Source organism: Atta cephalotes (genome assembly GCF_000143395.1).
Source record: "Atta cephalotes unplaced genomic scaffold scaffold00035, whole genome shotgun sequence".
Taxonomy (NCBI): domain Eukaryota; kingdom Metazoa; phylum Arthropoda; class Insecta; order Hymenoptera; family Formicidae; genus Atta; species Atta cephalotes.
Window position 1 is genome coordinate 1539288 of NW_012130099.1, and position 15681 is coordinate 1554968.

The 15681-nt window shown below is 35.0% G+C and overlaps 1 protein-coding gene across 1 annotated transcript; it reads left to right on the forward strand.

Annotated features, from left to right (window-relative positions):
• Nucleotides 1–3393: 3393 nt before the first annotated feature.
• On the forward strand, nucleotides 3394–13868 carry LOC105621616 (SOX domain-containing protein dichaete-like). Its single transcript, XM_012203084.1, has 2 exons — nucleotides 3394–3602; nucleotides 13058–13868. Exons 1-2 carry the CDS (start codon nucleotides 3394–3396, stop codon nucleotides 13866–13868), a joined length of 1020 nt encoding a protein of 339 aa, XP_012058474.1.
• The last annotated feature ends 1813 nt before the right edge of the window (nucleotides 13869–15681 follow it).

A 15681-nucleotide genomic window follows, 5' to 3' on the forward strand; every position in this document is an offset into this window, starting at 1 on the left:
ATTTTTCTTGAATCTGTTGATTCTGGATTTGATTTAAAGATCTTTTTATACTTCATCTTCTCCCCCCAGAAAAAAATCTTCAGAAGGTTTAAAAATTCATTGAATGATACGACCAATTTAGGAAAAGATCCCTTAATTATTTTGTACAGTACATGAATTATGGGGTTCTGTGTCGATTTGATTTGACATTGAATTACCCGAAAAAAAGACACCCCCTCGCACACACCGTCGGCTCTTGTCAGCGATGTGCGATAAAAGGCGCGTTCACGCCCCGTGAATGACAGAATGTATGACGAAGAGACGAGGGCCGATAAAGGGCTCCCGGAACGACAGTCGATCGCTGTATCTCGCTCATTGACGGACACTGTTGGAGAGCGAATTTATTGTGCGGTTAATAATGGGGTCCGCGTGACAGCCGATCGTGCCGTTTATCTACTCTGGAGTAGATGATCTTTCATTATACTACCCCGAGATGTTTGTTCCTTGTCACATCGAATCGATTACAAATTGAAACGTGTAATTTAAAAAGGATCTGATAATGAATTATACTCGGAAATTTTGATCTCACGAAAATTAAAAAAAAATAATTTTTTTGTCTTAGTTCTCTCTTAAGTCAATCATTATTCGTTTGCTTGCATATAACAATTGGATTTTTATTTTTAGAATTTTTATGTGGAATTCAGAAATCATATTCTTTACTTTTTTAAGCAAAAATATATTTTTATGTTTTTTAAAAATATATTTTTTCATTTACGTATTAAAATAATTTGCTCAAATTATAAAAAATTTGAACTTTCAAACGTATTTCTTATGTTTTTAAGAGTTATATGTACAATCGTATTAATGCTGTCATTCTTTTGTTGAAATACGTAGTTAAAAGTTTAGTTAGATATTAATCTGAAAGTAATTTTGTTGAGCCATCAAAATTATTATGTAGGATACTCAAACTGATTGTGAGAAAATGTCAAAACTTTTTACAGCATTCTTGTATTTTTTACTAATAGTTGTGTATAATTATTTTATCAATAAAATTATTTTCAGATCTGTATTTATCTAAATATTTAGATACTTCAATAAATGCATATATTTTGCAAAAATACATTTCGTACATTTTTGAAATGCGACTCATTTCTTTCATTCTTTCGCTGAACGTACCAGCTCGGTCTTCTTCCGCGGCGTGACACAGATTCGCTTTTCTACGGCAGATGAATATTCCTGCGCCTTCCGGAAATTCAATGGCGACAGCGCAGTCCCCCCTTTATGGCGACCGGGAGATGTTGTCGCTCGCACACCAACCCTCTTGTCTCGTTTTATACCTTCTCTCTTTATCGCCTTATCACTCAAGAGACGTCTTCCACTTCCCCCTCTCTTTGCAACCTTCTCTCGTTGCTTTCTCTCTTTCTTTCTCACCTTGTGACAACAAAACACTACCGCGACTGATAACATTTATTATAAGACCTGGTCTTCTATGGCTCGCCTTCCATATTCTTGTATCTCTCTGCGAACAAAGCGAGAAAAGAAATTCCCTGCCTGATGACGAAAGTCGATGGCTGATCGGCGAACGCATCAGCGACATCGTTTCGTACTTTTGTTCAACTCAACTTCTTTTTTCGCACGATTTTATTATTATATGTAATGTGTAAAGTATACTATTCTGTATTGATATTCAATTATCTCTATAGCAGTTATATACAAGTGCTGATGCGATCTCTACTAGAGAATAGACTTTTACTTCTTGCATTTTTATCAAAGATTTTTCTTGAATAAAGTAAAATATGAATTTTCTTTTCCTTTTCTGATGAAATAAAATAGCGAATTGGATATAATTAAAATTTTTTTATCATGTACAAAAAAATATTTAGCAAACACAAAAAAGTTTTATTAGTATTAAGACAAAAATTGCACATCTAAAATCCCGCGAACATATCTTTTCATCCTTGTCTTTCCCGAAGTCTTCTCGTTCTCTTTATCCACCATTGTCTTCGGAAATATCAATGAATTGGGTGCACCTGGCTGACCACCGACGAAAGGCGGAGAGGTCAAAAAGGCGACTGCGGCGACGGCGGCCGCGGCGGCGCGATAATCCGCACGACAAATGCATCCACACTCCGCTGTCGTTGTCTTCGTGACTGCGCGGAAGAGAACAGAAAGAGGGAAAGAAACAGAGGAGATAGAGACTTCTCTCCACCTGTTGCGCGAACCCGCGTATCCGTTCTGGACCGCCATGCCGACGCGGTGGCCAATCGCGGCCGCCCATTGGCTACGCTAAATGGTGGGAGCCGCGCCGTCGCGTCCGATTGGCGCGTCGTCTTATTTCACCCCACGTCCCACGGGAGTTCAGCCGCACCGGCGAAGGTTCCGTCCCGCGGGTTCGCCCCAGATGCTACGTGCTTCGTGAAGTTCCTGAGGGAACCCCCGCGATTCTGTCAGTGCACCAAAAGGACTCGTGTCCGTCAGATCAAGCCCCTCGCTCGAAAAAAAGAAATTACGTCACAGAAGCGCAGGACTGGAGGAATTGCTGAAGTATAACTGTATCGTGACAATTGAAAGAAGACGACTTCAGTCAGTTGAAAGGATCTCCATTGACAGATTAGTTTAGTTCATCGTGAAATTATTCAAGAAACGTATCAAGAAGCTGTAAAATCCTTCACGCTGAAGAGTCCAGTGGTTATTAAGCGATTGCACGTTCTTTCGGAAGAATTCGACGATTAGAAGATTTGAAATGTCATCCTGATATAATTAATGATTCAAGATATCCATTATTTTTGGAAGTATTTTGGGCCTCTGAGAAATGCACGATATTTTGAGAAAGCACTCATCGTTTTCAAATGAAAATTTGTTGTTTTCAAAGACATTGCCGTTGCTCGTGAGCATTGCATAAAGATTTATTTTTTAATTATAAATGTCTAATCTTTTCGCAAGATACTATTAATTACATTTGAAGAAATAGAATAAAATTCAGAAATATTTTGAATCGAAAGATGTCTTGAATATCAATGTCATTTTCGTGCAGTGAATGTGAATCAATTCGTAAAATTTTAAGATAGAACGATCTAATTAACCAGCTATATAAAGTATTTAATGTTGATAATATATCATGCTCAACAATGTATCAAAGGAAATTTTGAAGGATCTTTTTTAAGGAAAGATCGATCAATAAACTTTGTGTGAACTGTTAAAGACTACAAATAAATATATTTAAAAACTAAATATACATATTTAACTTAGAAAAATTCTGTGGAACTTCAGAAATACGTTAACAGGATGTATGGAAAATTATCTTATCCACTTGAGATAGGAGTGGTCTATCAATCTTTTAATTCATCAGTAATCTCGTCTACTCATGAGGAAAGCAATTAGATTAAACATCGAGATATAAGAATCGAACGACTCATGGAGATGTCGTCAAAGACTCTGCATAACGAACATATTAAACGGCCGATGAATGCCTTTATGGTGTGGTCTCGTGGTCAACGTCGCAAAATGGCACAGGAAAATCCGAAGATGCATAATTCGGAAATCTCGAAGAGGCTCGGTGCCGAGTGGAAACTTCTGAGCGAGAGCGAAAAACGTCCTTTCATTGATGAGGCAAAAAGATTAAGGTGAGTTCACGAAACATACACTGAACACGTTAGGACGTACACTGAACATTATTTTATATTATAAAATTGACATTTATAAGGTGATTAACTGCGAAAATTAACTTGCTTTTTATTTAACTAATTAATTTCCGAAATTAAATTAATTTTGAAGGATGTATTTCTTATTTCTCTTATATATAAGCTTAAATGCATTAATTTATTAAAATTTTTATTAGCTATTTCTTACGCTTTCGCAATTAAAACTTAATATTTTAAATTAAATTTATGATTATTATTTATTATATTTGTAAATAAACTTTTTAATATTTTATTTTCAAAATAACCAGTATATATATTTTTTTTCTTTAATTTTTTAATAATTTTCCTTTTACAATATATGTATATGTTTATAAGAAGGAATTATAAAAAATTTAATACGATTTCATAAAAATGATAATATAATAATTAAAATATAATCAAGCTATAATTAGGACATAAATAGAAAATAATTTAAAGATAACTATTTAAATCTTTTTATCAAAATCTTTTTTACTCTCTTTTATTATATTGTTATATTTTTATTCTCTATTTATTTTCTATTTAATATAATTGATAAATCATTGCATTATTATATATCATTTCTAAATTATATGGATAATAAAATATAAAACCAAGTATGATTTAATGAGAATAAGTTGATAAAATTAATGAATTAAGAAAGTAAATGAATAAATAAAATTTTCTCTCTTTAAAAATTTTCAGTTCATTTCTCTGAACTAAGAGACACTAACCTGAGATAATAAAGATAAATATGAGAAATAAGACAACATTTTGAAAATTATTTTACGTGTGATAAGAAAAAAAGATTCATAATTAAAAAATCTCTCTTATCACACACATTTCTTTCTTCCAGGATTAAAATCACAGTTATCGTACAAACTACAATACATTTTTACATTATATAATCTAAATGCTAATTCTTAGATGCCTGAAATAAATTTTATATATTATAAATTAATATATTTTTAGTTACATAAGAGATTTAATGATAATATTTTAATAATATATAAGTCATATACATTTTTGGAAAGTTGTAAAATAACTCATATTTTTTATCTTTTTTATCAACTACATATGTTTTATCAATGATTCTGTAACATCTGAGACAATCGTTTTATCTCTATATCAACAGGAATAAACCTACCCGGTAAATATTCCTTTACAGAGTTATCTGTAAGGTACACTGAGAAAAAAGTTGTTAACTTGACTAAATACATTTAGTTCGTAATGATTATTTAGTTCAAATATTTATATATTTAAATAAACAAAATCTTGTAATTAGAAATATATTATTTGTTTGAATTAATAAATATTTGCTTAACAGTTTGTGACCGCTACATTTAGTTGAATCAACTAATATTTTTTTGAAATAGCAACTTTCTTTCTTAGTATATACTGTAAATAATATTATTTATTTTACACGTTTTTCTCTATTCTGTCTCCTTAATAAAATACATTCTCATAAATATGAAGTATAAAGAGAAGAAAAAATTTTGCATTCTTTCCGATAAACAGGCGATTACTTGTTCTTATGGCGACAACACTAATTGCTTCTCAGTTGCGATAATATACTTCAAATGATTACGTTGATTGGGATGGGGTCCATATCAGCAGAATCGAGGGAGATCGAAAACGGCGGGAAAGCATGCCACGCGATCGTCTCGTACTTCATAATACAGTACATTGTTGCTGAGAAGCTTAGGGGGCTATGCAGCGCTAAACCCGGGTTGAAATGGGGTGAGATATGGCCGGTATTTATAGGGCGGGCAAGACGAGCTCTTTATTACCGGCCCTGAATATTTAATCACTGTTATGAGTTTATTTAGCTCGCCGAGCGACTGCGCCGATTTTTCGAGGTCGGCACGCTCTTAAAAGGGCCTCCTTGAAAAGAAGGTCCCGGCAATCTCGCGAGAATCTTCCTCTGGAGTATCCTCGTAACGTCTTTTAATTTTGCGAGCCTTATTCGCGTAACGTTTTGCAATTTCGTAAACGCAATCTCATCAAATGGGATACTAGTATTAATTTTGTGATAATAATCAACGCGCTTATAAAAGTGATCGTTTCATCGTGGAGTATTTTCATATTATTTAATGTACTGTTTCTCGATTTCGATTGGTTTCTTAAAATGAAAAAAATTGTTAAAAATTTAATGACTTTATATTTGTAAAATGATTTGTTCTACTTAGTCAATTATAATTATGACAAATATTTATACACAAATATTTTCAACAAATAAAGTCTTAAAAAAGACATTAAAGATATTATATAATTTTTTGAATCTTCTACAGAAATTATTTCCATATTTATGAAATAAATATTTGTATTTTAATATTTCTGTGATCACATAATAATTTATAATTTTAAAATATTTTTATTAATTAAATTAATTATTGTTACAAATTACTTTATATTATTTACTTTGACAAATCTTTCAAAATAAATTTATGCTAAATATGCTTTTCAATAATATGTGTCATTCGAAAAATCGGAGTTGAAGGGAAGAGGAATAGGTTTGCGCGCAAGGTGCGTGCAGATTAAATTTGGAAACGATCCCCGCTCTTTCGCTTTTCGATCTCGTCTTGGGGAACAAGATTTAAACTGATTCCACACTCTCTAACCCCGTGCCCGCGTTGCAAAATATCCCGACCTCGATTTATATTTCACCCCAATAAGGAGAAAAAGAAGGAAATAGGAAGAAAGCGAGGGATGTCCCGCGATGCCGTTAAAATTTTTTGATGAAATCGCGAATACCGAAACCGATATTGTCTTGAATGAATCATCGCGTTGAGCAGATCGCTGTGCAGAAAATCCCTCTGATTGACGCATCCACGACGATAAATGATAATTGATAGTGACGCACCCATCGAATGTGACACAATTTGTCATATATTTCAATCGAAACCGTCGAATTCAGATACGTGATTCAATTAATACATTTAACACTTTGCGCTATTTATTATATTTTGTACGTAGTAACGATGAAACATGTTTTGCATCATTTGGTATCCGAAATTATTAAATCTTCGGACATCCAGCCCCCATTTGGCTTGTTAACGATATAAAAGCGCAAACAAAGGGCTATATTTTTCCATCGAAAATTTCTGAAAGAGAAAGAAAACGAGAAGAGCGACGCTGAAGGCGGGGTGAGAGGTATGGGCAATCCGAGGGAAATTTCGACGCGGACGTGTAACGGCGAATCCGCTTTTCTGGCGGATGGCAGCGACGTCGACGATGGGAGTAGGGTGGCGGCCGTAAAATAAAAGGGGTGAACGGGGGGGGGGGAAGGCGGGAAACGGAAAGGGAGGTAAAGTCGTTCCCTTGGAGCGACATCCTCGGTAGGAGCGGGTTCCCTTGGACCCGCGCCGTCACTGGCCCGACGTAATCTGTCCGTTCGTTCACGGCGACTCACAATGTGGCCCCCGAGATAACAAATAAAGCCCCATTGTCGCAATTGTGTGGATTTAAAAGGATTTGCCCGGCTTCTCCGCACCCCCGCCGTCGCCACCGCCGTCCGCGCTCTCAGTGATCCTCTCTGTCTCTCTCTCTCTCTCTCGCCCGCTCGTCTTCCCTATCTCTCCCCCTGTTCCTCTCGCCCTTCCCCCTCCCCTCTCCCGTTATACGTACCAATTCAACCCCCTACGTGTTCCGCAGCCTCTTCCCGATTTCTCGCTTCTCTCGTTGCGGTGAAACGGGCCTTTTTACGCGCTTTGATGTTACGTCTGAACGTCTGTCTGATATCAATCAGGGAAATCTGTTAATATAGTCGCGAACAATTTCGATTCGATTAATCGAATATATTCTATGTTGAATTACAGTACCGTGACAATATGGAAGTGTCGAGAATACTTGCTTGTTTAGTTTAATTTAATTAAATAGTGCAGAAAGTAATTTCTCGTGATTTCTTCTTAGATTTATTATTGAAATTCATCAAGTTTATTAATAAAAGAAATTGCGCAGAAAATTTAAAGATAGTTTAGATAATTTCTTAATATCTTAATCGTCATTTAGATAATTTTTTTATAAAAAAAGAATAGTCCACAAAGAGTGATACGCAAGCTGCTCTTATAGCTTTACTCGATCTTGAATGAAATAATAATGCGAAGATTTTCCCGCCGATTGCTAAAACTCCTTCGAATTAAACTTTCAGAAATAAACACTTTTAGGATTAATATCCATTTTTATCGATGTAAATCTAATAGTTAACTTCTCCATATAGCACAAAAACTTGCGGCAATGTTATTGCAATTATGATGGAATCAAAAAGATGAAGGCGTTTTGAAGGATGTGTAGTTAGTAAAATAATGGAGTTTATTAATTTATTAATTTATTTTATTAATTTATTTTATTATATATATTCTATTATATTTATTTTATCAATCATTTTTATATTACGCACTGAGAAAAATGGTCTGTGGATTAAATAGTAATTTTGATGGAAAATAGATAAATCAGAATTTTCTGGTTAAATTTACTAGAATTCTAGTTGAAGTAACTAAAATCCAAATTGATATAATTATTTTGATAAAGATAAGAATTCTAGTAGATTTTATCAGAAATATTGTATCAACCAGAATTCCGATTATCTCAACTAGAATTCTAATAAATTTTAGAAAATTCTGAGTCGTCTATTTTCAACTAGAATTTTTTTCAATGCAGTTTTTCTGTGTTAGCATAGATAATACAACTAATTGCAATAGCTGGTGTCTGATTAGTCGAAATTCGCCCATCCCAACCTTCATCATGAATAATGTTTCATTTTTTTTATTTCCCCATGATTACAATATTGTTGGAACATTGCAATGTTGCTGCAATATTGCTAGAATGATCTAGGCTATATAGACTATATATAGAAATCTAGGTTCAATTTATTCTTCGTCTTTTTCTAATTCTTGTAACTAGAGAAAAAGTAAGTCGAGATTAAAGTTAATCTACGTTGGTGGAAACGAACCTAATACCCAATGTAAATTAACTTTAATCATGGTTCAACTTACTCTTCATCTCTTCTTTTATTAATATATATTATATTATTTTATTAAAATATATTAATAATTTTTAGAATTAGAAAAAAATAAACAGTAAATTGAACCGAGATAAAAGTTAATCTGCATTGGCAGAAACCATCCTAAAGAATCAAACTACACATTGAAGATTAAGATTGAAAGATTGAAATTTGACCAATCAAAACAATAGGAGCTAAAATTCCATTGTCCTCATTAGTCAAATTTCAATCTTTCAATCTCAATCTTCAATGCGTAGTCTGATTCCGATCTAAGGGCGATGCGATCGTCCACGCTTCCGGTCACAATCGTAACTAATTGTTATTGTTCCTTGTCGCGACGCGACGAGAGAGCACCGCGTAGCTTATGTCACTGCGGGATGATATAGCGCGTTGTTTATCGGCCGCCAGATAGAGGCATCCGCGGGGGAGAGGCCGATGGCGAGTGAGTGGAGCGGGTGGAGGGGGGCGGGAGGGGGGCGGGAGGGGGGAACGTGCAGAGGTTGGAATTGTAAAGATTACGGCCGATGTTTATGCATTTATGCTGAGTTATTGTCGGCGCGGCTTTACCGATGTTTATGCTGATTTACGCTTTGTGCTATCTGCCGGGACACATTGTCCCCGGAATTATTATTCCGCGGTCGCGGCGGTGTTCCGCCATCCGCGCCCCGCACGCACCTCTCCCCCCTCCCTCTCGCTTTCCAGCTACCCCTTGAAATTTCGAATTTCACCCCACTCTGTGTAACGGTAATTCTCCACTTTGTGTTTCCATAGAAAACGATTGACGCATACCGAGAGATTTCTGTTATAATTATTAATTAGGACTTTTTTCATCGTTGCGATAAAATAGCTGAGACGAGGGTGTTTACTTGGAAAAACCTAAAGAATCTGAAATGTCAGAGAATTTCTTTTTTATTGTCTCGGATTTTATCGATACTCAGAGAAATTGAAATTTTATAATTTTTAATTTTTAATTCTGTCTCTTTCTGATGTTGTTTCTTTGATCTTTTTCTTGATAATAAAAAATGTTAACAATCAGTTATATTCACGCAAATTAAAATAAAAGCAATAGAAGAGAGTAAGTTTGCATTACACTTCATTTATTTTAAAGCGTTTCATTAGGTTTAAAAATTCTCTAATCTCTTATCTAGAATTTTGAATAAAATATCTGGAGAATCCAGGAATTATTAGGTATTATAGGTAATTTTTTTACAAGAGAGAGAGATTTCAATAAATAATGATAAGTTTAACGTAAAAAAAACTACGAGTCGTTCTCAAGAGAAGTCAAATCTTTCAATATGAATATATTTCGCATTATATAAATTATATTAATTCGAGATCACATTTATTTGAAAAGGAAAACCGTGCGAATGGAAAAAAAACGTGTGGACAGTTTGCACAACTATCGCGACTTAAAATAATAATAGCAGCAATGATAAAACAACTTTGCTCTCGCTAAATACGTTGTTATGACGGCGTGAAGTAAATGCACCACTGTTATCATCCTCATGCCTCCGACTGCATTGTCCTGGTGGTTTCCGGCGAAATTCTTCGCGACGCGACCGCCGTTACGAAAAAGCCCACGTATCTCCAAACCTCCCCTCTTGCCTCTCCTCTTTTCTTTTTTTTATCTCCATGAGGTGAGGCATAAATAAGCACTGCGTTTGTGCGCCTCGTGGGTACATAATGGAGTATTATGTGTCGGAGATACCGCCGCTGTTCCTCTTTTCCCTTCATCGTCGCACTAAAGGGGGGGTGTGTGTACAAGATACTTACTGCAAATACCTATGGTGCCCCGTATCGTGTTCTGGAACGATGATAATACGTCCCATTGTACGTGGGAAGGCGAGAACACAGTTTATAAAAATTGTAGAGAGGTGTTAGCATTCGCGATAATCGATAGTCGCACTATAATGTAAACACGATAAAAAAAGAAAGACACACGAATATGAAGGGTGCCTCAAGATTAACGAACAGTTCCATTTCTTGACGTATTCATAATTTTATTGTCCTACTTGGAGAAAAAAAATCTTAATTTTTATGATGATCAGTGTTAAGAATTTCGAAAAGTTAACAATTTGAGAAAAAATATTTGTACCTGAGAGATTTTTGTTTAAAAAGTTTTATTTGTAGAAAATAAAATTAATTAACAATTTATTAATGATAAATTCTAATACAAACGCGAAAGGCTTTGCGAAAATAATGTTCGTGATCTTCAAAATTAAATTTCTTAACTGTGTGAATACTTTTGTACATTCAAATAATATAATTTTTTATTTTTGTTTATTTTATTAAAAATAATATATTTTATTATATTACATCTTTTTAGGTAAAATAATTTTGAGAAATAATAATCTATTTTATTCTTCGTTAATAAATTGCTAATTGATGTTTACTTTCCAAAGTTTAATTATTTAAAAGGTATCTTTCCTGTATATATAATACTTTTGCACTTATTGTATATATGTACAATTGTTAGCGAAAATTATTGAATTATTATTAGAAATTGTAAGAAACCTTCAAAAATTAAAAAAAAAACTTAAGCTTATTAAATCATTTATAAGGACTTTTTGCTTAACGACTCTTGCCGTCATAAGATGATCATGGAATTACGTTGTAGACCCATCGCAGGCTAACTATCGCGTTTTCAGTTGCGAAACTATTCAATTAAGCCGTTCCCTTCCCTTGTAACGCACGTGAAACCCTTCTCAGCTGTTCCTTTCCCTTTACTTTACCGACATATAACGACATCGAATTCAGCTACATATTTACGATAACGACAAGCTTCAACGAATCTGCGTCGAATGAGAAAATTGGATAGAAGTTAAAAGACAATTATTAATAAGTGTGAAAGATTTAACTCTTTCTTCTTTATTAAAAAGACAATCTGTCTTACAAATACAAAGGCGATTTTTTATTTTTTTATAACTTAATTTATTTTTATTGTTAACTATTAGTGACTTAAATTTTTACACATATATTGATATTTTAGAAATATAATTTCTACAGAAAAATTTATTATTAAATTAATTATTTCTCTTATAATTATACAATGTTAACGCAAAGAATTTCTTTTACTAACTGAAAATAATAGCGATTTTAAAACAAGATTGAAATGATATTTTAACTTTTATTAAGTTTACAAAGCAATTATTGAGAAAGATCATTACATTTTAAAAGCCTTCAAGTTAAAAAAGCAAAAATTTCAATATTCAATCTTTAATTTAAAAAAACTGCATAATAGATTTTATTACAATTTCTGCAGAAAAACTTTTTCTTCATAAAAACATAAAATTTGAAAAAGATTTAACTTTGGTTATGAAATTATTATTTTCAATAATGCGAAAAAATGTGATGTCGAGGAAAATGTATTTAACATTTTATATTATATAAATTTTTTATATGGATATCTAATAATTACTATTCTACTATTATATATTGTAAATTAATCTTTCGATTAGTCAAAATATTCATTCAGCATCTCTGACGCATTCATTATTAATTAAATAGTAATTGGCTCGTTCATAAAAAAATTTTTGGAAAATCAAGACGGAGTCAATATCTACAAGCAATGATATTCGTATGAGAAATACACTAATAAATTTTTAAAACTTTTAATGTTTTTCATAATTGTACTTTTTATACATTTCAATCATTCTTTAATTTAACTATTTTCGATCTTTATTTTCGACTTTCTTAAATTATGTTTTAATCTTGATTTTATAGTTAATTGCAATGATCATTTTTATAATTTTTAAAATTATAAAATTAATCCATTAAAAAAACAGTCAGTAACAAAAGTTACGAAGTAAGTTGCGATTTAAATAATTTTTTAATCTGGAAATAAATTTTGGAGAAAATAAATTTATTGCGTAGTATTAACATTATATTATGAACAAATTAATAAGATGATCAGGCAATAAAAATTTAACTAAATTTGAGATCTCTATATTTAAAAAAAATGGAGTAGACTCGAGGAGTTTACTCGAGTTCTTGCATGCTTTGGAAAATACAACATGCGCTTAATTTTTGCGTATTGATTTCTTTAATATCGTATTAACTTTATTAATTCCTATTAATTTTTATGTAGATCTATAAAAATACATTTTTCAATCTTCAAATTTTTATTACAAGAAAAATTTTATTTTTTAATTGTGGATTACACAAATCAAAATTTTCTATATAATTTTTGTTATATAGAAATTTTGCATTTTTTTAATTCAACATATTTAAATACACAAAGTAGTATATGTCTAAAATGTTTTAATACTTTGTATTTACTATTAATTAGTGCTTGATTATCACTAATATCATTAATACAATACTCACCACAATTACATACCAAACACCAAACAATATACAAAATAAATTGCAGTTGAATCTAACAGTACAATGTTACAAATTACTAACCACCTTTCAGAGCTCTTCACATGAAAGAGCATCCCGACTACAAGTATCGGCCGCGCCGGAAACCAAAATCTCTGGTGAAGAAGGAGAACAAGTTTGGCTTCTCGATATCGCCGCTGATATCACCTGGAGACAGCTTGGCCAATCTACCACGCGGTCTTCTGCCACCGTTGACGCCTCCGACGCATCATCCATTGATGTCACACGAGGACCTGAAGATCCCGCGCTTCTTTCCACCGTTTGCCTACCCGCTCTATCCCTTACAGCACAAACTGAGCGACGACTTCAACGGCGGTAAGCTGGCCGCTGATTTGGCCTTACAGGCCCTCTACACCGGCAGTCCCTTTTATCCGAGCCATCAAGCGATGTCCTGGCCGACGGGCCTATCAGCAGCCGCATGTTTACAACCTAACTGCAGCTGCCCAAGTCCCCCGAAGGAGCCTAAAAGGCCGTTTCCGCCGTCTAAGATAGATGATCCGCCTTTCCCAAGTCCGGCAAGGGCCGACGATGACGCCGTCGTCGCGGAACGAGAAGAATCTCGGTATCGAAAACTCGAGTTGGACTTTTCCGCCAATCTGGAGAGTCATCATCACCATCATCATCATCATCATCAAGAGGATCGTTCTCAAGATCGCTTCTCTTCATCCTCATCCTCGTCACCGCCCACGGAACAGTTAGAGAGATCGTCGACGACGACAACGACGACCACAACAACATCGTCCTCGTCATCAAGCGGCAGAGTCGATAGCGCCTTCTCCGTTCAGAGTCTGACGTCGACTTCCAATGGCTCGAATTCAAGCTCACAGCGTGGACACGTCATATGAAGGCCGCTTCCGGTTCTCCCGGATTTGAACTTCCGGGGGAGCCTGATGCCGGCCGCGTGGCCGACTGCCGATTGGTGGCGGGTCGCTCCGATGCTCTCTCCGATCCCTCAAACGACGGTCGTGAATCTGAGCACCGGTGTCGTCAAAGAAGACGCTGTCCATTTCCAAGACGAGCAACAGAGGAACTCGACGACCGTGTCCAGGCCGCCAAGGAATGGCGTGCATATCGCTAACATGCAGTGATCCAATCAATAATTGTTGCGCATTCTGTGGATGAATATTTTAGTATCTCGCAATCGAAAGTGAATCAGTGTTATCGCGCAACTCTTGGATAAATGAACGTTAAACGCCAAGGACTTTCTCCTTTTTAACGAGGACTCGTTTTGTAGTTTGATCTCTTTCGGACATAATCCAAAATAATGAGAGAACGACACATGAGTGAAGCGTCCGCCAGAAAAATATTGGAATCGAAAAGTAGGCCGTATTGAAGAAATAGCTTCTCGACCGCAGTCGAAGCTGACAAATAGAAATCGATAACTCGGCTATACGGCCCCGAAATCCCACAAAGGGCGGGCGTAAAGGGTCCTTTCGACCGGATCGTGCACGCGAAGCTGGATACTAGAGGAGTCCAATTCTGATGAGATAACCAACCCTCTCACATGCCACATATTATGGGGCGGGCGGGCGAGCGCGTTCGGGGGTGGACACGGTGGGGAAGGGAGGAAAAAAAAGCTCTTCTGGCGGAGGCAAATCTCTTCTTTGAGACGCGGCCGTGCGAAATAAGCCTGAAACGTTCTGAATGCTAACGTAGAGACGCGTACGAACCCCGACGACGCGGTTTCGTTGTATCTCGCAGCGTCGCGTCGCGCTGCGCTGCATCGGCTTTCGCGACGAAAGCGGCGAAAGCATCGATACGGCGAAATGGAAGACGCGTGGCTGGCTTTGCGAACACTGGTCGCGACGCGAATCCTTTTCTAATATTATGGGGAAACCAGAAAGACATTTTCGAAAGTTATCAGAGTTATTACGTTCCATCTCACTTGATTTCGTCAATGTTGTCTGGTAATCCGAATAACGAACAGGATTATGTTCTTAACTTTTTTCTAACTTTTGCGCAGAGCGTCGTTATAATGTTGTATTTCACGTGTTTATAATATTTTGACATTTTAATTTATTGGGATTAAGAGGCTTATCCTGATTGTTCAATGAGGAGATATAATTTGGAGAATAAATTGAATGAAAATTAGGACATTTTAATTATTAAAAATATATTTATCGATGTACACAATTTTACATCTGAAAAAAATAGAAAATAAAATGAAAAAAATATTTATATCTTTCATAAAATGTTCATGAATCTCTCGATTTTGGACCAATGTTCCAAAAGGCTTGATCTGAAATTCAACAAAATTCAAATGTGTAGATATTATTTATTGTGGAAAGTCACGTTTTTCATTCTTCTCAAAATTTTTTCACCGAACTGTCCGACGGATAAGCCTCTTAATTCATAACACCAGACACATGCGATATATTTTATACGATCTCGTTTTTGTTATATGTGTAACGATTATTGTTGACTTGTTAAGGCGAATTGTAACATTATTGCTCGTTCGTCGAGAGTAATCTGCCGACTTCTCCTTGTAGAAATTCCCACTAAGTATTTCTAACGACCGTAGCGAGCACTGATGCGAGTTCATTAGCGTATACCCTAACGGGAGTAAGATGCAAGTAAAACATAAAACGTATCTAACGCATAGAAAAACATATCCTCTTTTTCTCTCATTTTCTCTTTCTCTCTGTCTCTCTCTCTCTC

Excerpts from the sequence above, each read along its gene's own strand:
- LOC105621616 (XM_012203084.1), top strand. The coding sequence starts at position 3,394 with ATGGAGATGTCGTCAAAGACTCTGCATAACGAACATATTAAACGGCCG. Across the intron at positions 3,603-13,057 it reads GATGAGGCAAAAAGATTAAG|AGCTCTTCACATGAAAGAGC; the intron begins GTGAGTTCACGA and ends ACCACCTTTCAG.